General features: G+C 38.4%; 1 protein-coding gene across 1 annotated transcript; it reads left to right on the forward strand.

Moving 5' to 3' along the window:
- The first annotated feature begins 13,357 nt into the window (after window positions 1–13,357).
- On the forward strand, window positions 13,358–14,008 carry LOC100028564 (eukaryotic translation initiation factor 5A-1-like). Its single transcript, XM_016431225.2, has one exon. The coding sequence runs from the start codon at window positions 13,415–13,417 to the stop codon at window positions 13,877–13,879; it is 465 nt and encodes a 154-aa protein (XP_016286711.2). The 5' UTR covers window positions 13,358–13,414; the 3' UTR covers window positions 13,880–14,008.
- The last annotated feature ends 11,463 nt before the right edge of the window (window positions 14,009–25,471 follow it).

Consider the following 25,471-nt stretch of genomic DNA (forward strand, 5'->3'; position numbering starts at 1 on the left):
TGATATTTTTCAGCATGAGTCTATGGGATTATCTTGGATAACTGTATTACTGAGAATAGCTAGGTCATTCACAGTTGTTCATCATACCATATTGCTCTTTCTGTGTACAATAGAACCAGAGTTTTTCTTAGGGACCAAGAATCCAAGAGTGAGGCAGTCTCTGCGAATGCCTCAAGGAGAGAGAGAGAAAGAAAGGATAGTAGATTGGATTCCGCAGGGGGGGGGCATGATGGAGCCAGGTAGGAGATGGCAGAAATGAGTCAGAAACCAGGCTGTATTAATTACAATGGAGCCACAGCAAAACTCTGATCTTTGGACAACTCAAAGCCCAGATCCATCCAGTGATCCAAAATTAATGCCACACAGGTCAGAGGATGATATAGCTTAGCTGAGAGAATAAAGAGATGAATTGGAAAGAGCTAGATATTAGCATTGGAAAAGAAAGGTGCCTGGCCTAAAGCCAGGACCCCGGTGAGAGAGATAAGAGAAGGAAAGAAATTAAAGATGGAGCTTGGCCAGAGGCCAGGCCCCAGCAAAGACAGACATAGGTGAGAGGTGAGATCCAAGAGAAGGAGGTGACTGCTGTGGCTGCTCCTTTTAATGCCTTTGATATGCAAATATACACAGTACATAGGGATGATTATCATTGGTTAACGACAAGGTATAGGTGTGGTTTCTCTTAACCAGGTGAACACAAAGAAACCTGATTTCATGCCTAACCTGGGGGAAGCTGGGATCAAGGGTCAACAGGCTTTCCTAGCCATGCGCAAGACTGAGCATGCTCTCTTCTAAGACAATCTTTATATTCTGTTTCCCTTGTCCCTAAATAGGGGTGGACTGCTACAAAGAGGAAGCTGTAATGGAGAATCAAACTGAAGAGATCAGTACTAGATCAGGAGGCAAGATGCAAGGAGTAGTGGCAACCATCCTTGCCTACTGGGATGTGAGAGTTCTTTTCCATACTAGTGGGGTTGGCGGTGGCAGGGGAGTCTCCTCTTTGCCCTACTATACTGTAAGAATGTGGAAATGGACAGCTCTCTTTCCCTGAAACACACGTGAAGAATCACAAACCATCACAGTTCCAAAGGTGCCTCAGAGGTGATCTAATCCAACCTGTATCAACCCAGGCATCAACTCTGCAACCTCTCTGCCAAGTGGTAATCTGGCATCTGCTTGAAGTTCTCCAGCAATGAAAATCACTACATCTTATAAGTGCCCACTCTACTTCTCTACAATTTTGCTTTTCCAATGTTCTTCATCTCTGCTTGCTGAAATCTTTTGTTTACTTCAAGGTCCAGCTCAGCAGTCCTCTGTTCAATGGAGCTTTCCATGATGCTGCCAGCTGAAAATCAGGCTCCCCTAGATCACAAATTCAAAACTAGAAAGGGTAGAGGAATATCAAACCCTTCATTTCACAGATGAGGGAACTTCAGCCCAAAAAACTTAACTGATTGGTGTAAGGTCACAAAGGTAATAAGCAGCAGGGTCAGGATTTGAAAGCTCACAATCTCTCCCTCTTCAAAGTGCATTAAGCATTTTAGATAGCTCTTTTTTCTTTTTATCTTATTACATTCTGCCTGACATCCTACTTTTATCTCTGTACCTACATGATAAATATATGCATAACCCAAATCAAATTGCTTACCATCTATGGGAAGGGGGAGGAAAGGAAAGGAGGGAGACAATTATTATAACTTCAGAAAACTTATGTGGAAAGTTGTGATTACATGTAACTGGTAAAAGAAAAGATCTTTACCTCCAAAAAAAACCTGTTTGTTGGATTGGATTTAATTGTACTAGTGCATAACTAATTACAGTAGATACATAATTTCCTGTTCATTTATCCTTAGCAAAAAAAGAAGGAAGGGAAGTGGTCCATGTGTCTACGTCTCTCAGGACACTTTTTGTCAAGCCTCTAATTATGTGAATACACAATACATGAATCTAGCTTGGTTTTCTACTAACAAAAATAACTCACAAAAGACATAGATACCTGCACACAAATTTGGCTATCAAGGGGAAAAAAAACTAATTAGCTAATTAGAACTAATGATGAATCTGACAATTATGGGATTCAGAGATTGAGGATAATTACATAAAAACATGAAAATCTTCCCTACAAACATTCTAAATCACACAATCCATGAAAAAAAAAGATAAAAAACATTTTTTTTAGACACAGAGTTTTCTGTTCTAGTAAGTTGTACTTTTGAGTTTGTCCTTTTTTCTAAGAAGACAGATATAAAACATAATTAGGTGAGGAAAATCTTCCCCAAATACTGTGTAAGAACTGAGGGTATATTTCCCATATGCCTCCATTTTCTTTATGGTTAAATATTTCTGTCACAGAGATTCAGTGTGGCATAAAGGGTAGAGAAGCTGTCTCAAGGTCAAGAAGTCCAAAGTTCAAGTCTTACCTCAGACTGTGTGACTCTGGGCAAGTCACTTAACCTCATAGTATTCTACTGTGAAGGATTGATTAAGGCAACAGAGTGTGTCCACTGACCCCTACGGTTCCCTCAGGACCTTTCAGGGAGTCTTCAAAGTCAAAACTATTTACATAGTAATACTAAGATGTTATCTGCCTATTAAAATATTTCATAGACATCTGTGTGAGGCCAGATTTCTTCATATACTTTAACCAAAACAACATACCACAACAGATTTACTGCAGAAACAGACAACCCGAATCTGGTTGCCTTTTATTAGGCCAAATATTTAAAAAGGTTTATAGAAATACATAAAACAAGGCCATTTCTCACTGGACTTTTTAGTTTTGAGAAATAGTTCTTTCTCACAAAATATGTTAATATGTAATGAGTTTCTTTTTTGGAAACAAATGAATAAATCTCTTAAAATTTATCAAAATCATAAAATTTATTAAATGATTGATTTATTTTTATTAAATTTATCAAAATTATCAAATTATTATTAAACTTCTAATATGGTAAATATCAATAGATATATCACATATAAACAAAAGCTCTTTGGGGTTCTGAATAATTCTTAAGAATGCAAAAGGGCAGCTATGTAGCTCAGTGGAAAGAGAGCCAGTCCTGGAGACTGGAGGTCCTGGGTTCATATTTGACTTCAGGTATTTCCTAGCTGTGTGATTGATCCTGGGCAATGCCGATGGCATTCTACCTCTCTTTGCTTACAAAAATGACTCCCAGGAGCCTAACAATTTTGGTCAGACTAGCAACATTCAGCCAATCAGTTATATATATATACATATATATATATATACATATATATATATATATATATATGTATATATATATATATGTATATATATATACACACACACACACACACACACACACACACACACACACACACACACACACACACATATATAGCTTCACTTGTGACCAGAATGGAGTAGTTAGGGTGATGTTCTTGTGTGCACGGCTTGAACTGAGGAAGAATAGGCATCTCTAACCTTTTCTACTTCCATCCTTCTCTAAAGGAGAGTTTCTTTCCTGCCAGAGAAGCAAGAGGTTAGGGCCAGAGGCCACGCTCTGCTCTACTCAGAGAGAGCAGGTACTAGGCTAGAAGTGCATCTTTCTGATGCCTTAAATATTATATGTCTAGGGCAGGGGCCACATGTGGCCCCCTGAGGCCATTTATCCAGCCCCCACCTCACTTCCGGAAGGGGCACCTCTTTCATTGGTGGTCAGTGAGAGGAGCACTGTATGTGGTGGCACCACAAAGTACAGTGTCGCTCACATAGTACTACTTCCAGTGACATAATCCTTTGTGTGGCTCCTTGTTCTGAGAGTAACTGAACAAGAACGAGGTGCCACGCACAATGGAAGATGTCAGCATGGTGAGTGCGATCTGGGAAGGGGATTCCACACTGTGTATGCTGCTGCCTGGTATAGTGGTGGCAGTGATGGGTCTGTGCAAGGTGTGACAGGCCCATCACAGCCAGCACTGCAGCCTCTGCTATCCCAGATAGCAGTACACAGATTTATTCATAGTTTTGTTTTTTTTTATAGTCCAGCCCTCCAACGGTCTGAGGGACAGTGAACTGTCTCCCTGTGTAAAAAGTTTGGGGACCCCTGGTCTAGGGGATATTATTGAGTTCTATGTAACTTTTGATGATTATTTTTGATAGGACAGAATCTCCAAGTTCTATATCCAAGACTTGATCTCTTTCCTACTTAATACTAGTTCCACAATGAACTCACATAGAGAATGGCAGAGAAATCCATCTATCCAAATCATAACAGAACAGAGATTAGAAAAGGTATACATAGTAGATATTATATCAGACAATACAGAATGAAGTTTTCCCACTATGGGAGAGAGAACACAACTCAACCAAGAGAGAATATTCTAGGTCTCATCTAAGGGGAAATTCCCTAAAGTCTCAATAGGAGCAAGCTGGAAAAAGGGACATGATGGAGACAGTCCATTCCTCTCCTGTCTTCCCAGAGTCTTTTCCTTCAGCACTGGAGTGGAATTGGCCTCTTTCATCTCTCTGGAAGTAGCACTGCTAGAAACTGCTCAATACTTGGAGAGTCCCCAAAGCCAGTTGAAAGAGGACTGGCTGACAACTGAAGCTCTTACTTCTAATTAACTAAAGCCCATCCCTCAAGCAGGGCAGGACCTTCAACTCCACCAATAAGGAGGGAACCCCATTCTAAAGGGGACAGGGATTTTATACTAACAGAGACACACAGAGTTATATATATATATATATATATATATATATATATATATATATATATGTATATATATATATACACTATATAGCTATTCACAAGAACATATATAATATGCATAACATATATACACACACACATATTTACAAGAATTCTAATGGGCAAAATTTATTTCTAAAAAGATAGTTTTCTCTAAACTTTTTGGATAGCAATATTTCAGTTTGGAACAGCTCTTGGTGTTGGTTCCAAGATTTTCCCAAGAGCAGACCATGGAACAGCACTACATTTCTTTGGGAGGTGAGATTTTTCTCCCTCAGCTCCATCTTGATTCCAAAGTTCTCATACTCCTGGGGACCTAGCCAAAGGCAAAGGGCTCATCCAGTTGGAATAACTTTTGGGCAATTGTAAAAGCCATTCTTGTCTGGGTGAAGTTTAAAAATAGTTTTATTAGGAACTTTTTTTTTTATCAGACCTGTGATTTCTTTGGTTAACTTTCTCTACCAATTCAGATCAGAACCTTTTCTGAAATATAGTGTTTTCTAGAGTTATGTACAGGCACTGAGATGTCACTAACCCAGGGTCACATAGCTCACAAAATTTAAGACTAAAAAAAAGTTGTGCTTAATAATTATTTACACTAAAATTAATTCATTTCAATGCAAAAAGTATCAGAATTTTTCAATCATTCCCTCTAAGTTCTTATCAGAATATCTTTATCGACTCTCGTTGACTCTTCCCCTTATGTGCCTGTAATTAGTATGTACTCTTCTGCCTTCTTTTTTTGCTTTGTACTATTTCATAAAGTTCTTTCCATATTCCTGTTTCTCATGTTTGTCATTCTTAATTGCATTATAGAATTCCATTACCTCAATGATTTATTTAACCATTCCCCAGTGAGACATAATGCTTTGCAGGTATAGCTGAAGTTATCTCTAGTTTAATCTCCTTATTTTGCAGATGAGGAAACTGAGGTTCTGAGGAAGTAAGTGACTAACACATTCTCTCATAAGTAGTATATAATATAGGTTAGATTCTATTTTAGGGCCACTGTCTCCAAATCCAGCACTTTTTTCACTATGTACTTAGGTCACTTTCATTTTTTTTAGGAATGCAATTACATTCCAAAAGATATCAGAGATAAAGGAAAAGAGCCTACTGTTGGGAGTCATCAAACCCCCACTGGCTGACAAAGTCACAGTTTGGGAAATGGGGCCCCCACTGATTCCCTGTAGCAGTCCACCCCTAGCTATGGGCAAGGGGAACAGTTGGTATGTGCAGATTGCCTTAGAAGAGAGCATGCTCAGTCTTGAGCACGCTCAGTATTGCACATGGCTGGGAAGGCCTCTGACCCTTGACCCCAGCTTCTCCCAGGTTCGGCGGGAAAACAGGTTTCTTTGTTCTCACCTGGTTAAGAGAAACCACACCTATGCCTTGTCATTAACCAATGAGAATCATCCCTATGTACTGTGTATATTTGCATATCAAAAACTATATTTAGCCCAGCAAGCTCCACCTCTCTCTCTCTCTCCTTCTCTTTCAGGCTAGCTGATGGCTGTCCTGGCAGGAGCTTGGCCTCTGGCCAAGCTCCATCTTTAATCTTTCTCTATTCATCTCTCTGACCTGTGTGGTATTAAATATGGATCTCAGGACTGGTAAAAGCCTACGGAATGGTCCTTTGATCAGAGCTTGGCTGTGGCTCATTGATAATTAATAAAGACTCATTCTGACCACCTCATATCTCTAATTGGACTCCGTCATCCCCCTCGTGGGATCCAAAACTTCTATCCTGTCTCTATCTTCCTATCTTGTGGCTTCTCTCCCCTCTGAGAGAGCTACATTCCCCTCTATGACTTCTCTCTCGTTAACTTCCCTCATTAATGGATGATTATTATTCTCTCTCCAATACAAAAGAAATGATATAAGAGCAAAGACTTATAGAATAAACATATATCCCACCTTAATACCCCCAGATTGTTACCCTAAAAGATTACATTCACAGAATTAAAACTTAAATATCATTACCCATTGCCCCCCCTTTTCCCAATCCACAGAGTTATATTCACTCCCATTACAAGCCAGGCAAGCCAAGAACATCAATCACCTTCAAGACACACCCCACTGCAGACAGAAACCAGGCAACATTGCCAGGTGCTTTAAAGAAACACAAGAAAAATAGAACTTGTAAATTGAGGAAAACCCCAAATCTAGTCTGTCTCAAATTACTTTCTTAGATACTGTACTTAGATATGAAATGTTTTGTTATTCATCTCCTAAGTAATTATGATTGATTGTGAAAGCTAACCAAAAGTAACAGTGATTCTCCTATAGGTGAGGGAGAACTAATGACCAGATCACCCTATTTATGTCATTCATCTATAGCAACAATGTTTCCTTAGATTTCACCTCTGTTGTTAAGTTCTATGGAACCATATATGTAAAAAATTGATTGTGTTCCAGAAAAGCATGTACTCACTGAACCTATAAAATAAACCAACCTTGTACCATGGCAGAACAAACACTCGTACCATGGCAGAATACAATGTGATGCCTATGCATGTAGGACTGAGCGCGTAGTGCTTCTCACTCCATTATTCGATAGAAATCATCACACCTGGACAGAGTTGACCATAGACCCTCAGAGAGACCACTGGATGGCTCTCTAAAGCCTACCCATACCAAAATATTTTTGACAGAATTTTGGGGGAAATGAATGAACAAGTTGTGCTATATGGTTATAATGGGATACTATTGTGCTATATGAAATGACAAACAGGATGAGGGCAGAAAAACCTGGAAAGGCACGAACGGATGCCAAATGAAGTGAACAGAACCAGGAGAACAGTGTACACAGTAACAGAAATAGTATATGATGATCAGCTGTTAAGAACTAAACCATTATTGGCAAAGCAAGTTTCCAAGAAAACCACAAAAGAATCATGGTGAAAAATGCAATCTACAACCAAAAGAACTAATGCAGTCTGAGTACAGATCAAAACATGCCATCTTCCACTATATCTCCTCATGAATTTTTTATTGTATATGTAATATGTATCTCCTATCATGACATGAACAATATGGAACTATGTATTATATGAAAGCACAGGTATAACCTCTATCAGACAATATATTTTCTGCCTTTCAAGATGGGTGGGGGATGAAAGGAAGGAGCATGAATCCTAAAATGTCAGAAAACAATTGTAAAAAAATGTTTCTACATGTAACTGAGGGGGTAGAGTCAAGATAGCTACTTAGAAGCAGCAGATGTGCAATTCTCTGTGAAAATCCTTCCACATCAATAAAAAACAAAGTGCTTTGAGTGGACAGAAAACCAAATCTAGTAACAGGACAGAGCTGGAGGACCCTCCTGCTCAATTCAACTTAAAAGGTACACAAAGAAGACTGAATTTTCAGGTGTAAGGAAAAGAAAGAAGGAAGGTCCCAGGGCCCTTCCCCTGCCACTGAGTCTCCTGTGTAAAGATTAAAATTTAGGGGAGACTGAGGCAGGTAGAAATTAGTTTCTCTCTGCAAGGAGTATTATATTTTTTAGAGGTTTATTGAAGATTAAGGATTAAAGAAAATACAGGATAAGAAAAACATGCCTAGGCCAGAGAGGCCTAGACAAGACCTCACCTACATTATGGAAAGAGCCAAGTCTGCTCCAAAACGGAAGTCCAAAAGAGCCACAAAAGCCTTTTCAATCAGCTTAAATCTCTTCTTGGTCTTGGTCCACCTCAGAATTCCGTGAGATTACAAAGCATTTTGGGGAAGTGGAGCAAGGGCTTGTGGGGATTGAAGTCCAGAGTTCGAGTCTATTTTTACACCTGTAGTCACTGGAATCTCAGGGTATGGGCTCCACCCCAGAGGGAGTGCCTTGCTGCCACAGCTATGCCAGACTCAGGGCTTTAACCACAGCCAGTAGGGAGGCAGTTGGAGGAGAAGTGGGGAGGGGAGGGCAGCCCAGTCACTACTCTTCATCTTGGGCCTTCCACTTCTTAAGCTTTGGGCCTCAGGGCACATCCAACTCCACAGATCAGCTCTGCCCATCTTAATCTAGTCTATCACTAGGGCAGATAAGAAGCCTTCAGAGGGCAGGAAAGCTCAATTTCCGACACCCCTTCCCCACTGACTCAGCTGAGAGCCTCTGTAAAAATCCTGCAGACAGATCCCAGGAAGAAAGTTGCAACACTGACAGAATACCTCAATAACAGGGTGGGAAGCCCAGCTCCCTTCAGCCTCCACACCTTCACCTACACCTTCAGCTTCTGCTACCAACTGAGGAAGATCTGACCTCAGGGCTCATTAATACTCTCCATCAGCATAATCTAGTTAATAAGCAGAGCAGAGAAGCCCTTTTAGGACAGAATAGTCCAAACCCACAGATCCAGCAAATAAACAGAGGAGCAAGATTACAGCCAATGACAAGGGGAAAATAAGGGGAAAAAATATGAGTAAACAACAGAAAAAGAAAAAAGAAATTACAGTTGACAGCTTCTATCCAGGTAATGAACAAAGAGCAAATGGAACAGAGGAGCATCAAGGAACACCAAGCAAAAATGCAGAAACTCCAGTGAATTGGACTCAGACTTTGTAAGAACTCAAAATACAATTCAAAAAACAATTAAGAGAGGCTGGAGATAATTGGAAAAAGAACTTAACAAGCAAAAGAAGTCATCTGGAAACCAAGGCATATGAACTAAAACAAGAAAATAGTGTCTTGAAAGCCAGAATTGACCAGCTTGAAAATGAGGCAAAAAAAGTTAAAGATGACCTATAAATAAAAACAGACCAAAAGGAGAAGGATGACCAAAAACCAGCAATGAAATTCAGTCTTTAAAAATTAGAATCCAACTTCTGGGCAAACATGGCAGCAGTGTAGACCCAGGATTCTTCCTCTCCTCACCACCTACCAATATAGACTACCTCAAAAGGCCAAAAACACCAAATTCATATGAATGAAGGGACTCTACAGTAGGATGCAGTATTGAAGGTACATGAGATTTGGACATTTCCACACTATAAGGGAGTAAAATAGCTTCCACCAAAATGTGAGCTGATCAACCCTCTCCCACCCCATCTACAGAGCCAGAGTGAGAGCCAGTTCACTAGAATCAGTGAGTAAGTGAGGGGCACCTATAGAGTGAGCAAGGGGCACCTCTAGGTCCTTGGCAGCTGACTGAGACCACCAAAGACCTATCCTTGAGAGCAGCTAGACCTGAGACCCCAGCAGGCTGAAAAGCACAGGCCTTGGACACTCACATGGATATAACGCAGAGAAAGACAGTAAAAGTAGAAGCTGCAGAGACTCAAGAGGTAGACTCAGGAAAAAAAAAACACACTCCTAAGCTCCATTCAAAGAGATCATGCCCTCCTCACACAGATTTCTTACTGGAAAGGGAAGGAAAAAACACCATAATGCTGGCAAACAACACCCAGGAAAAACAAATTCCCAATACCAAGAAAAACAAGAAGAAGGCCTTGACCCTGGATAATTTTTATGGAGTAAAAATCAAGACTACAGAGGAAATAGAAGAGGATATACAAATAAATGTACCCAAACCTTTCCAAAAAAAATAGAAATTGACCACAAGCTCTTTTAGAATTAAATTGGAGTTTATCAAAAAGAAGGAAGGATTTTCACAAGAAAAGTGGGAAATAGTTCAAAAAGAAAATACAGTTTGAAGGACAGCAACTCCCAATTGAAGAAACAGCTGGAAGCCACAAAAAGCAGGATAGATCAAACCAAAAAGGTAAATCAAAAGATTATAGCAGAAAACAGTCCTTAAAGACCAGAATTAGGCAATTGGAAGCCAATGATCTGGCAAAACAGCAATAATTAATAAAGTAAAGTCAAAAGAGTGACAAAATAGAACATAAAATATATCACTGACAAGATGATAGATCAGAAAAACCAGTCTTGAAGAGACAATTTGAGAATCAGTGGTCTACCTGAAAACTCAGAAATGAACAGAAATCTTGACATCATACTACAAGAAATTATCCAAGAAAACTGCCCTGTTATTCTTGAACAAGGGGGCAAAATAAACATTGAAAGAGTTCATAGAACACCCTCTACACTAAATCCTCAAAAGACAACTCCCAGGAATGTAATTGCAAAATTCAAGAGCTTCCAAGCTAAGGAGAAAATTTTACAAAAAGCCCTCCCCAAAAAAAGAGACAATTCTGATATCAAGGAGCATCAATGAGGATTACACAACACCTGTTAGCTTCCACACTAAAGGACCGCAAGGCTTAGAATATGATATTCAGAAAGGCAAGAGAATTGGGTCTTCAACCAAGGATCACCTACCCATCAAAACTGACTATATACTTCCAGGAAAAAGTATGGGCATTGAACAAAATAGAAGATGTCCAAGTATTTGTAAAGAAAAGACCAGAACTAAGTGGAAAGTTTGATATCCAAACACAAAAATCAAGAGAAACATGAAAAGGTAAATAAGAAAGATAGGGGAAAGGGAAAAAATGTTTTTTTACTTAAATTTTCTTCTTTAAGGGCTTCAATAAGATCAAATTGTTTATATTAATATATGGAAAATATTATTTGTAACTCTCAAAAATTATATTCACTATTATAGTAATTAGAAGAATCATTCACAGGTAGATATTGGGGTAATAAGTGGTATAAGATGATATGCAAAAAAAGAAAAAGGGAGGGGGGAAATAGAAGATGGCACCAAAAGAAACTTGAAGGAATAAGATAAATAGGATAATCTATATCAGACAAAGAGGCACATGGAAGGAGAGGAAGAGAGTGCTATTATGTAATACTTAAACCTTACTCTCAGTGGAATCAATTCTGAGAGAGAAGATCATCTATATCCATTGGTGTATCAAATTCTATCTTACCCTACAGGAATAGAGAGAAGGGAAAACCAGGGGTGGGGAGTGGGATGGAGAATACAAAAATGGAGGGAAACAGAAAGTGGAGGGAATGTAACAGACCCTAAAAATAAAGAAGGGAACAATAAGGGAGGGGGTGGAAAGGGAAGGATAATAATGGTGGGGATTAGGGGGACTGATTAAAAGCAAACCACTGGTTTAAAAGGATATAGTGAAAGAAGAAAGGGCAGAACTAGGAGAGGATATCACAATGTTAGGGAATACAAGTGGAAATCATATCTTTAAACATGAATAAGATGAACTCACCCATAAAATGAAAGCAAATAGCAGAAAGGATTAGAGACCCAAATCCTACCATATGTTGTCTACAAGAAACACACATGAGGTGGGGAGACACTCACAGGGTTAGAATTAAAAGTTGGAGCAAAATATTGGGCATCAACTGAGAAAAAGAAGGCAAGAGTTGTAATCATGATATCGGACAAAGCCAAAGTAAAAAATAGCTCTGATTAAAAGAGTTAGGGAAGGTAATTACATCCTGATAAAAAGAAGTATAGACAATGAGGAAATATCAGTACTCAACATATATGCACCAAATGGTATAGCATCCAAATTTCTAAAAAAGAAACTAGTGGAGTTGAAGGAGGAAATATATAGTAAAACCATACTAGTGGGAGACCTGGACTTTCCTCTACCAAATCTAGATAAATCAAACCAAAAAATAAATGAGAAAGAGGTAAGAGATGTGAATGAAATCTTAGAAAAAATAGAGTTAATAGATATATGGAAAAAAATAAATAGGGATTAAAAAGGAATACACCTTTCAGCAGCACATGATACTAAAGTTTCCTCAGAGGGGAGAGAAGCTTTAAGGTAGGAAGATAGAGACAGGATAGAAGTTTTAGATACCACGAGGGGGATGATGGAGTCAAATTAGAGATATGAGGTGGCAGGAATGAGTCTTTATTAATTTTCCATGAGCCACAGCTAAGCTCTGATCAAAGGACCCTTCCGAAGGCTTTTACCACTCCAGAGATCCACATTTAATACCACAGAGGTCGGAAAGATGAAAGAGAGATAGAGAAGATTTAAAGATGGAGCTCGGCCAGAGGCCAAGCCCCTGCCAGGACAGCCATCAGCTAGCCTGAGAGAGAGAGAGAGAGAGAGAGAGAGAGAGAGAGAGAGAGAGAGAGAGAGGCAGAGCTTGCTGGGCTATATATAATCTTTGATATGCAAATATACACAGTACATAGGGATGATTCTCATTGGTTAATGACAAGGTATAGGTGTGGTTTCTCTTAACCAGGTGAGCACAAAGAAACCTGTATTCCCGCCTAACCTGGGGGAAGCTGGGGTCAAAGGTCAGAGGCTTTCCCAGCAATGTGCAATACTGAGCATGCTCAAGACTGAGCATGCTCTCTTCTAAGGCAATATGTACACTCTAACTGTTTCCCTTGCCCATAGCTAGGGGTGGACTGCTACAGATACATTCACAAAGAGACCCTGTACTAGGGCATAAAAACATGGCAAACAAGTGCAAAAAATCAGAAATAATAAATGCTACATTTTCAGATCATAATGCAATAAAAATAATAATTAGTAAGGGTACATAGAAAGCCAAATCAAAAATTGATTGGAAATTAAATAATATGATTCTCCAAAATCAATTAAAGAACAATTCATAGAAACAATTAATAATTTCATTGAGACTAGGACCCATGTGCAGCAGCAGCAGGAGTGATAGCAGCGGCGGCAGCAGTGGCGGCAGCAGCAGCAGCGGTGGCAGCAGCAGTGGTAGCAGTGGCGGTGGCAGTAGGCTTGGTGGTAGCGGTTGAGCTTACGGCGGGCAGACGGGGTTTCAGTCGTTGGAATAGAAGTCTCTCAAAATGGCATATGACCTGGACTTTGAGACAGGGGATGCAGGGGCATCAGCAACCTTTCCCATGCAGTTCTCTGCCTTGCCCAAGAATGGCTTTGTGGTGCTCAAAGGCAGGCCCTATAAGATAGTTGAGATGTCCACCTCCAAGACTGGAAAGCATGGCTGTGCCAAGGTTCATTTGGTTGGTATCAATATCTTTACTGGGAAGAAATATGAAGATATCTGCCCTTCAACCCACAACATGGATGTGCCCAATATCAAGAGAAATGATTTCCAGCTGATTGGGACTCAGGATGGCTACCTGTCACTGCTCCAAGACAGTGAGGAGGTGAGGGAGGACCTGTGTTTACCTGAAGGTGACCTAGGCAAGGAGATTGAGCAGAAGTATGATTGTGGAGAAGAGATTCTGATAACGGTGCTGTCAGCCATGACAGAGGAAGCAGCTGTTGCAATCAAGGCCATGGCAAAGTAACTGGCCCCCAGGGTGGTGGTGGCTACAGGAGTAGCAGCAATCGGTGCCTGAAGAGGCCTTCCCTCTCCTCCCCAGCCTGGTTTGGCTTTGGCCTTACCCTGGCTGGCCACCTACTCTATTTCTTTGATGTTTTATTTTGGGGTTTTTTCCTCAGTCTGGGGAGCTCCCACCACATCCCACCCCACCCCTTTAGTCCAGCTCTGTCTCCCCAACCCCTTGGACAAGATGGGGACAGGGCCTTGGTAAAACTGCCCCCTTCTCTACCCCACCTCACACTACAGCCCTGGTGGAGGAGAGACTACAGCCCTGGTGGGGGAGAGGGGATGGGAGCTCCTTGAGATTTAGTTTTTTCTTTTTTATTATTCAATCTGGAAGCAGAAAGCTGTGGATTCTGGATTCTGGCAAAAATCCTGTCCCCTTGACCTACCTATCTGTCTGGCCCCCTGGTTCCCTATACCTCACCTAGCACCACTCCCTCCTCCAACAGGGGACCAGACCCTACCCCATCTGCCTGTATCTTTACCCAAATCTCTTTAGTGGGAGAAGGGACAGGAGTGGGGAGGGGGCTCTACTCCCCTCCTCAGGCATTCAGGAGGACCCCTAACACCCATGGGCCCCACCCCTCCTTGCGGTTTTCTCTCTGACACATTTGTTAAAATCAAACCTGAATAAAACTACAACTTTAATATGAAAAAAAAAATAATAATTTCATTGAAGAAAACAACAATGATGAGACATCCTTTCAAAATCTATGGAATGCAGCCAAAGCAGTACTCAGGGAAAAATTTATATCCTTGAGTTCATACATTAACAAATTATGGAGGGCAGAGGTCAACAAATTGGACATAAAAATAAAAAAAAAACTTGAAAGTAAAAAAATTAAAAATCCACAGAGGAAATCTAAATTAGAGATCCTAAAAATTAAAGGATAAATTAATAAAACTGAAAGTGAAAGAATCATTGAATTAATAAATAAGACTAGAAGCTGGTATTTTGAAAAAAAACAAATAAAATAGACAAAGTGCTGGTCAATTTAATAAAAAAAGAAAAGGGGCAGCTGAGTAGCTCAGTGAATTGAGAGCCAGGCCTAGAGATGGGAGGTCCTATTTTCAAATCTGGCTTCAGACACTTCCCAGCTGTGTGACCCTGGGCAAGTTACTTGACCCCCATTGCCTAGCCCTTACCACTTTTCTGCCTTGGAAGGTAAGGGTTAAAAAAAAAAGGAAAGAAGAAAACCAAATTAACAGTATCCAAAATGAAAAGGGAGACTTCATGTTTAATGAAGAGGAAATTAAGGTAATCATTAAAACTATTTTGCCCAATTATATAGCAACAAATATGGCAATCTAGGTGATATGGATGAATATTTACAGAAATATAAATTGCCTAGAAAAACAGAAGAAGAAATAGAATACTTAAAGAGTCCTGTATCAGAAAAAGAAATTGAACAAGCCATCAAAGAACTCCCTAAGAAAAAATCTCCAGAGTCTGATGGATTCACAAATGAATTCTATCAAACATTCAAAGAACAACTAATCCCAATATTATACAAACTATTTGACAGAATGAGCAAAGGAGTTCTACCAAATTCCTTTTACGACACAAATATGATACTGATTCCAAAGCCAGGCAGGTCAAAAACAGAGAAAGAAAACTATAGACCAATCTCCTTAATGTATATAGTTGCAAAAAATATTAAATAGAATACTAGCAAAAGACTCCAGCAAGTAATCACAAGGGTTATTCATTATGATCAGGTGGGATTTATACCAGGAATGCAAGGATGGTAGGAAAACCATCCACATAATTGACCATGTGTAAACCTCAAATTTCCTTAGACTTATAAATGTTGGAAATTTCACCATTGGGATATTTCATACTTGGAAAATTTCTTACTGATAGTCTATTGGAATGGGAACTCCTTTGGCATGGGAGGTTCCTTCTCTTCCCTTCTTAAGATTACTTTAGGACAGAAACCCTTTGCTGAACAATGGAAAGGACTTTGACCTATGCTTAAGCATAGAACAGGAATTTCTTTGAGTCTTGATTGATTTTAGAATTGATACAATGGAGATACTCCACCCTATTCAGTCCTAATAGGATTGAGTAAGGGCTGCAGCCTAGATCAAAATTTAATTATTCCAATCTCTACCATACTCAAGTTAACAGGATTTAGAAAGGGCTGTAGCAAAGTAGTATAGATTTAATCATTTGAAAAATATGACCTTCAACAGACATGTGCAAAAGCCAGAAACCTCTGGGCGGTCCTGGGTTAAGCGAGAGCCTCCATTGACAGGGAAATTGATGAAGAGTGATTGGTAGATGTGAGGACTGAGGGGAGGCAACTTGGATGGTTTCCTTAAAGATAGGAGGGTCTGGAGACTCGAGGAGGGGGATTTTTTTGGTCGGTGTGGTTCCTGGGCTCGGAGGAAGCTTGCTCTGAAGGAAGCTGAAGGTGGGGGCCTCTGAGACTGTTTCTCCATTTTGGACACGTGAGTAATAGGGACTGATCTTTTTTCTTTGCCCCAGCTATCTAAGGGCTTGGGCCTTTTGGCCCAGCCTAAACAGAAGGGGTATTTAAGCCCTATTCCTTTCTCTCCCCTTTCTCTCTCTCTCTATATCTCTAATTCCTTTCTTACTCCTATTGTAATTAAACTCCAAAAAAGGCTGACGGCTGACTTGAGTTTTTCATTTAGGAATTACATAGCTGATTCCTTGGCGACCTTAAATTAATATATATCAGTCTTTTAAAGTGATTCCCTTGTAACACATGTCAATAAGCAAACCAACAAAAATTACATGATTATCTCAATAGATGCAGAAAAAGCCTTTGACAAAATACAACACTCATTCCTATTGAAAACACTAGAAAGCATAGGAATAGATGGGCCTTTCCTAAAAATAATAAACAGTATATATCTAAAACCATCAGCAAGCATCATCTGCGATGGGGACAAACTAGAAGTCTTCCCAATAAGATCAGGAGTGAAACAAGGATGCCCATTATTACCTCTATTATTTAACATTGTACTAGAAACACTAGCTGTAGCAATTAGAGAAGAAAAAGAAATTGAAGGTATTAAAATAGGCAATGAGGAGACCAAGCTATCACTCTTTGCAGATGATATGATGGTCTACTTAAAGAACCCCAGAGAATCAACCAAAAAGCTATTCAAAATAATCAACAATTTTAGCAAAGTCATAGGATACAAAATAAACCCACACAAGTCATCAGCATTTCCATATATGTCCAACCCATTTCAGAAGCAAGAATTAGAAAGAGAAATTCCATTTAAAATCACCTTAGACAACATAAAATACTTAGGAATCTATCTGCCAAGACAAACATAAGAACTATATGAACACAACTACAAAACATTCTCCCCATAATTAAAACTAGATCTAAACAATTGGAAACACATCGACTGCTCATGGGTAGGATGAACTATCATAATAAAAATGACCATCCTATCCAAATTAATTTACTTATTTAATGCCATACCCATCAAATTACCAAAATACTTTTTTACTTAATTAGAAAAAACCATAACAAAGTTCATTTGGAAGAACAAAAGATCAAGGATATCCAGGGAAATCATGAAAAAAAATGCGAAGGAAGGAGGCCTTGTAGTCCCAGATCTCAAACTCTGCTATAAAGCAGTGGGCATCACCACAATTTGATACTGGCTAAGAAACAGAAAGGAGGATCAGTGGAACAGACTTGGGATAAGTGACCTCAGCGAGACAGTCTATGACAAGCCCAAAGATCCCAGCTTTTGGGACCAAAATCCACTATTTGATAAAAACTGCAGGGAAAATTGTAAGACAGTATGGGAGAAATTAGGTTTGGATCACTATCTCACACCCTACACCAAGATAAACTCAGAATGGGTGAATGACTTGACTATAAAGATGGAAATTATCAGTAAATTAGGTGAACATAGAATAGTATACTTGTCAGTTCTTTGAGAAAGGAAAGATTTTGAGACCAAGCGAGAGTTGGAAAAAATTACAAAATGTACAGTAAATAATTTTGATTACATTAAATTAAAAGTTTTTGTACAAACAAAACCAATGCAAATTGGGGAAAAAATCTTCAGAACAAAAACCTTGACAAAAATCTAATTATTCAAATTTATAAAGAGCTAAATCAATTGTACAAGAAATCAAGCCATTCCCCAATTGATAAATGGGCAAGGGACATGAATAGGCAATTTTCAAATAATGAAATCAAAACTATTAATAAGCACCTGAAAAAGTGTTCTAAATCTCTTATTATCAGAGAAATGTAAATCAAAACAACTCTGAGGTACCACCTCACACTAAGCAGAATTGCTAACATGACAGCAAAGGAAAGTAATGAATGCTGGAGGGGATGTGGCCAAATTGGGACATTAATTCATTGCTTGTGGATTTGTGAATTGATCCAGTCATTCTGGAGGGCAGAAAAACAGAAGAAAAGCAACTGCTTGATCACATGGGTTGATGGGGATATGATTGGGGATATAGATTCTAAATGATCGCTCTAATACAAACATTGTTAATATGGAAATGGGTTTTGATCAAAAACACATGTAAAACTCAATGGAATTGCCCGTCAGCTATGGGAGTGGGGGAGGGGAGAGGAGGGAAAGAACATGACTCTTGTAACCAAGGAAAAATATTCCAAATTGACTAATTAAATAAAATTTTCCAAAAAAAAGAGATCATGGATTAAATATAAATTAGAATATGAAAAAAAAATTCGAATCCAACAACTAGGAGTAAATGACTTCACAAGGCAGCAAGAGTCTATAAAACAAAATCATAAAAATGAAAAAATATGAAACACCTCATTGATAAAACTATAGACCTGGAAAATAGATCCAGAAGAGAAAATTTAAGAATTATTAGATTATCAGAAAATCATGACAAAAGAAAAAGCCTAGACATCATTCTATAGGAAATCATCCAAGAAAACTGTCCCAACAATCTTGAACAAGAGGGGAAAGTGGAGATTGAAAGAATCCACAGATCATCTCCTGTATTTAATTCCCAATTGAAAATACCAGGAATGTTATAGTCAAATTCAAGAACTACCAGACCAAGGAAAATATACTACAAACTGCTAAGAAGAAACCATTCAGATATCATGGAACCATAGTTAGGATAACACAGGACCTGGCTGTATCTACACTGAAGGGCTGGAAGGCATGGAATATGCTATTCTGGAAAACTAGGGAACTGGGTCTATAATCAAGAATCAACTATGCATCAAAATTGACTATATTCTTACAGGGGAAAGTATGGTCATTTAATAAAATAGAAGACTTCCAAGCATTCATAAAGAAAAGACCTGACTTAAACAGAAAATCTGATGTCCAAACACTGAACTCAAGAGAATCACCAAAAAGTAACTAACAAAAGGAAAAACAAAACAAAAAAATTTTAAAGGGACCCGATAAGTTCAAATGATTTGTATTCCTATAAGAAAAATTGTTATTATCATCAGGGTAGCTAGAAGAAGTATACTTAGAGGGAATAGTGACAAATTGTATAGGACGAAATGCATATATATATATATGTATGTATATATATATACATACATATATATAAACTAGAGGCAAAAAAGAGGATAATACTAAGTGAAATGGGAAAAGAAATAAAATGGGGTAATTTTATATTTCATAAAGAAGCACATGGGGGCAGGAGGAGAGAAGACCAGGACAATGGAAGGGTGAAAGAAGTTGGAGACAGTCTCCAAGAAAATTTTAATCATTACAGTGGGAAGGGTCAGAAAGGTTCAAATGGAAGGAAAACCTCCAACTTCAAATTCAATCATCATCAACATAAACATAATCATCAACACCATCATCAACATCAGCATCATCAACATCAGCATTGCCATTAGCAACAACATCATCATCATCAATGTCATCAATGTCATAATCAGCATCATCATCAATATCAATAACAACATCATCAATGTCATCAACAATATCATCAACATCATCATCAACATCAACATCTAACTATCCATCTTTTCATGACCCAGTAAAGATTTTCACTGGTTGGCCTAACCTAATAGCATACTATGAAGAGTACTGAATGAGAGTCAAAAGACCTAAACTCTAGGCTTGAGCGCCACTATGTGTCCTTTGGGGGATAAAAAGAAAGCCTTTTTCCTGAACTCACTGTCCTCATTTATGTATGAGTTAAGCTTACCTGGACTCTGCATTAAGTAAATCAATTATATCAAAAAATCAACCAGATGTAAATAAGAAAAAATAGGTTTCTACATATAATTGAAATAAATAAATATTTTAAAAGAATACAATTATACATAGGTTTGCCATCTTTGAATATCTAGTTTTTGTTTTGTTTTCAATAACAACTTTAAGATAAATTCACCAACAGTGGACATGTTCAATTAAAGAATATGATTATTTTCATAATTTTTGCTGCTTCCTGCCAGTTCACTGTCCAAAATTTACAAATTTGCAATTCTACCAGCAATGAATGTGTCTCCATTTCTCTATGAGTCTTCTAGTTTTGTTTCAGTGAAATCAGGATGACCAAGCTGAGGCCTGAAAAAGGGTTGAGAAAATGCATGTTTCTTCCCTTCTTCAAAGAGGTGAGAGTCTATGGGTGGAGAATATAAAATATACTCTCAGACATGTTTAATGTGTTGCCTAGTTTTACTGGTTTTGCTAATTTAAAACTTTTTTGTTTTAAGAAATGGCATACCAATCAGAGGATGAGTACAACCTTTGGCTTGGTTTGCCAGAAAAAAATCTTTCTTGAAGGGAATTGTACAAATCCTAGGTGAAATACAGGTAAAATGTAAAATACCTATTCAGTCAATGCTTATATTCAGATAGTTTTAAATCTCAATGATAGTTATTAATGCCACTTCTTTATTTCTGGTTTTTCTGACAATGAGTGCTTAGGAAAGCCTTTTGCATTTAACATTGTTTTTGTATGTAAGAAATAAATACCTGCCTTATGTCTGATTGAAATTTTACATTGTGTACTTTTCTGCTATGCAGTCTGGAGAGATACTAGACAAGAGACAAATCTAAAGTTTAATACATTTTCCCCTGGGAAGTAGGGGTAGAGGCATAAAGAATTTAAAAGTTTGAAAAAAAAAGTCTGTCCCTTTTTTAGGTAATCAGGCTGGATAAATTCATGGGTCCAAAGCACATAGGCTTCTTAGTAGAGAAGAACCTCCAGAGTTCCCAGCCCTAGTCCCACACCTCCAGGACCCTGCTTGTTGCTGTTCAGTCATTTGAGGTGTATCCAACTCCTTGTGACCCTATTTGGGGTTTTCTTAGCAATGATGCTGGAGTGGTTTGCCATTCACTTTTCCAGCTTATTTTACAGATGAGGAAGCAGGGTTAAGTGGCTTGCATAGCTAGTGTCTGAGGGCACATTTGAATTCAGAAAGATGAGTCTTCCTGATTCCAAGTCCAGTACTTACCCACTGAGCCACTTAGCTACCCCCTGTACCTAGAAAGCACTAATAAAAGCTTATTGAATTAAAGTAAATTATTTTTCACATATTAAGGAAGAAGATAATTTCATGACACACTGTTTGGAAACTAATAATTTTTAAAAACTCTTAGCTTCTGTCTTGGAATCCGTATTACCTATTGTCCAGGGTCAAACAGCTTAGACATATCTGAAGCCAGATTTGAACGGAGGATCTCCTATTTCAAGGCCTGGTTCTCAATCTACTGAGCAACCTCCATGCCCCCTCTCAAGCTACTTTAGGTATAACTAGAAATATAGCTTGCTAAATGGAGCAGGGATTTTTGTCCATCACTGGATGGATGGTGGCTGAAATCAAGGGAGAGAAAGTAAAGTAGAGCAGGCAAGAGAAAGCTGAGTTGGTGTCAAATAAGCTTTTTTGAGCCTCTGGAAGAAACCTTGCCATTTTCCCTCATTAATAGATTACTCAGAGGCCTGTCAAGTGAAGATCCTTATCCTTCCCCCATCAGCAGAGACAGAGCAATTGATCTGTGGAGCTGGAAAGCAGTAGCTCTGTTGCCAATAGTCCTAATGAGTGCACCAGTCTCTCTTCCCTTTTGAGGCTACCTACAGACATCTTATAAAAGCAGGGATGTCCCCAATTTCTGAGTCACTATTTCTCAATTAACCTCAATACAAAAATGCAGATTTAGTTGGAGGCAAAAAGAGTTGGACCTCAGCAATAAAATTCTAGGGAGCCCGGTTACATGGATGGCTTTCTCTACATCCCTGGTTTGGGAGAGTCTTTACTTTTGGGATTACACCGAGTTCTTTTGATCCAAATTTTTGTAGCCCATGAAGCAGTGTAGGGTCCCCAGAGGTCTCATACATATTGGATCAGCCCCTCTGACCACAAGAATGAATGACTGGAAGAGACTTTCCCCCTAAAAACCCAAACAAGCACAAACTTGAATACCAAGTTTCATAGGTTATGGAAGTTGATTTTAATTCAACCATTCACATACCTCAGGCATCATGGTTTCAAATTAAATTTTAAGTGATGAACTTTTTTAGTACAAGTTGTAGAAATGTAAAGGAGAATATCAAAGGTTTAGCCGATTGCTATAACTTGCTTTTTATTAACTGCTAGAGGTCTTAAAACATTAAAAAGGGGGGTTCACCCAAGTCTGATGCTACCAGAGATCTATAGTCACATCTTGCTCCTCCCCATCCACACTTTCTTACATATGGAGAGGACAGTCAATGTATATATGCTGTGGGATTCTTCTTTCTTTTTCCAGAAAGAATCTATAGTCACCGCTTTCACCCCAATGCTATATACTACTCTCAGTTTCAGTATGTGGAGTTTCTAGTCTTCTGGGTGCCCATTTTCCCAGGCACAGTGATTAGAACACACCTCTCAGACAAAAACAGCTAGCATTCTTAGTATATAGAAAAGACCATGAGCTATTATACTTTGCCATGCAGTCAAAAAAGTCAGTAGATTATCTTGGGCTAAGGTTGTCCTTAGACCTCTTGATGTAAGCTCACAGACCTTGATCCTAGACAGGTATCTAACTTAAGGTTAAAAATTCCTTTTTATCTCCTGTTAATTCCTTATTTGGAGCCCATGTCCCCAAAGTCCATTTCAAAGACTCTGCCCTCCCCCCAACTCTCAAATGACTTTCAGAGAGGCTCAAGTCCTAAGGCTCACCTCAAAGATCCTCTTTGATAAGTATATAAATGAAGTTAGGGGTTAGAACAAAAACCAAGTAAAGATAGAATCATCACTCTTTACTCTCCTAGTTCACATTCCTGCTTTATTATGCATATCTGCCTACAATAAAACTCCTCACTACATTTCTGATCTCCCTAGATTTCTATGATTGAATGATATCTGAGATCCAAACAACTTTGTAGAAACTTGGCATACAACCCTTTATCAACATTGGGAACTCATCCTACATTAGTTAGTCAATGAGTATGTATTAAGTACTTACCATGTGCAAGACATTGTGCTAAGCACTAGGGGTACAAATACAAAACAAAAAGACAGCCTCTGCTCTCAAAGAACTTACACATTCTAATGGGGGGATGATAAACATCAAAGAGCTGAAAAGTGGGGTTGAGGGAAAAGGTACCCATGTAGAATAGTGGAAAGTCTAAAGAATTGGAATTAGAAGTGGGAAAGGAAGAAAAAATGACTGTGCTGGGCCCTTCCTCAAAATGAAGGTTCTAGGATGAACTCAGAAGAGGACTGTGGGATGCCCCAGGATGAGAAGGCAGCTGAGGCAAGGTGGCAAAGTCAGGGGTTTCATTCTGATGGGGAATCATCATGAAAGCACATTCTGAAGGGGAAAGAAGGATGGCTATCCTGGGTCCTTCGTACTTTATAAATTCTATTTTTTAAACTGTTTTCATTACTACTTCTCTAACAAATTCCAGCATCTAACAATTATGCCTTTTTAACAAATCACATCTTCCAGATATTTTTTCTTTCTGTCTCTGAAGTAGCTTACCAAGCAATTCTATAATCTATAAATTAATATACAAAAATTCTACTCTGAGGTCTCATCATAGGTGAGGAAAGCCTAGGTTCTTATGTTGTGGCAGGTCCTACCAAAGCTGGAAAAGTGTCCATTAATAATGAACTGTATATTAGTCATCTGAGGACCAGCCTTATTAAATCTTAGTAGCACATCAGCAATCAGCAGTGTGGTCCCCACCAAAGACCATCTGCTACACTATGGAGGGGTTGTGACCTGTGTTTGTAGTAGGGAGTACCCTCACCAAAATCATGAATCCCTGAAGTGTGAAAAAGCACTAATTAAAGATTAGTTTTTCTTTCTATGTTATTCTGTGGGAGGAATCATCTCTGGAAATTCAGGTCTGGTGTTTTCTTTCTTTTTCTTAATTACTACTCTTATTTTCATATTAAACTAACTTTAGATGACTGGAAAGCCTGTGGTCAAATTACAGTGTTCTCTTCCTCCCACACTTCTCTCTCCTCCTTTCTTTTGCCCTAGATCCCTAAGAGAAAAAAGCCATATAACATTTAGAGCAGAGATTTCTCATCTTTCTGTGTGATGGCCCCTTTGGCAATCTGGTGAAGCCTGTGGACTCCTCATAATAATGTTTTTAATAATTTGGAGGAAAGGCTAAATTAGTGATAGTAAAAATTTTCTCAATCCAAGTATATGGACCTCCTGAAATCTATTTCAGATTTGGATTCTAGGATAAGCATCCCTGATCTAGAGAAAAAAGAATAAATATCACTGAACATAATTTCCATAATACATTTTAATCTTACTACAGTATCTGGATATAATTATTCTTTTTTTTTTTTTGGTGGTGGTAACTGGTCCTTTCCATTTTTTAACTTCTAGGTTTTTTATTTTAGCTAATTTAATTAATTTAAGCTAATTGCATTTAGCTTCTAACATAATTAAATAATATTCCAAGAATTAATATTAATAGTTATCTTTGAAAAAACAACTTTATTGTAAAGAAACATATAGCTATATATATTAAATTGTGAAGAACATGAAGGAGAAGTTAGGTGGAAAATGAACTCGACATGGTGTCCAGAAACTGACTTTAGGTCCTGATTTTGGCACTAATTGTGTGAACTTGCACAAGATATTTATCCGTATTTATCCTTTCTAAACCTGTGTACTTATCTGTAAAACAGGGATAGCAATATTGCATCTCAACAGATTATGTTAGGAAAGAGACAGTAATATGGAAGTGCTAGAGAAATATCAGCTAAGCTCTAGTGAGATTTTTTTTTTTAAAAGACCAGTTACCAATGCTATCCAGTACCATAGAAGGAACTGGTAGAGTCTGAATACAGATCAAAGCATACCATTTTTCATTTTGTTTCCTTCATGAGTTCCTTCTTATATGTTTGGTATGTGTATTCTTTTGCAACCTGGTGAATATGAAAGTATTTATTGCATATATACCTATATAACCTATATAACCAAAATTAGGTTTCTTGAAAAACAAAAGATTTCTTGACATCTGAGGGGGGAGATGAGGGAGGCACAGAGAAATTTTGGATCACAAAATGTCAAAAAAACAATATTAAAAACTGTTTCTAGGGGGCAGCTGGGTGGCTCAGTGTATTGAAAGCCTAGTTTA

Source organism: Monodelphis domestica, chromosome 2 (genome assembly GCF_027887165.1).
Source record: "Monodelphis domestica isolate mMonDom1 chromosome 2, mMonDom1.pri, whole genome shotgun sequence".
Taxonomy (NCBI): Eukaryota; Metazoa; Chordata; class Mammalia; order Didelphimorphia; family Didelphidae; genus Monodelphis; species Monodelphis domestica.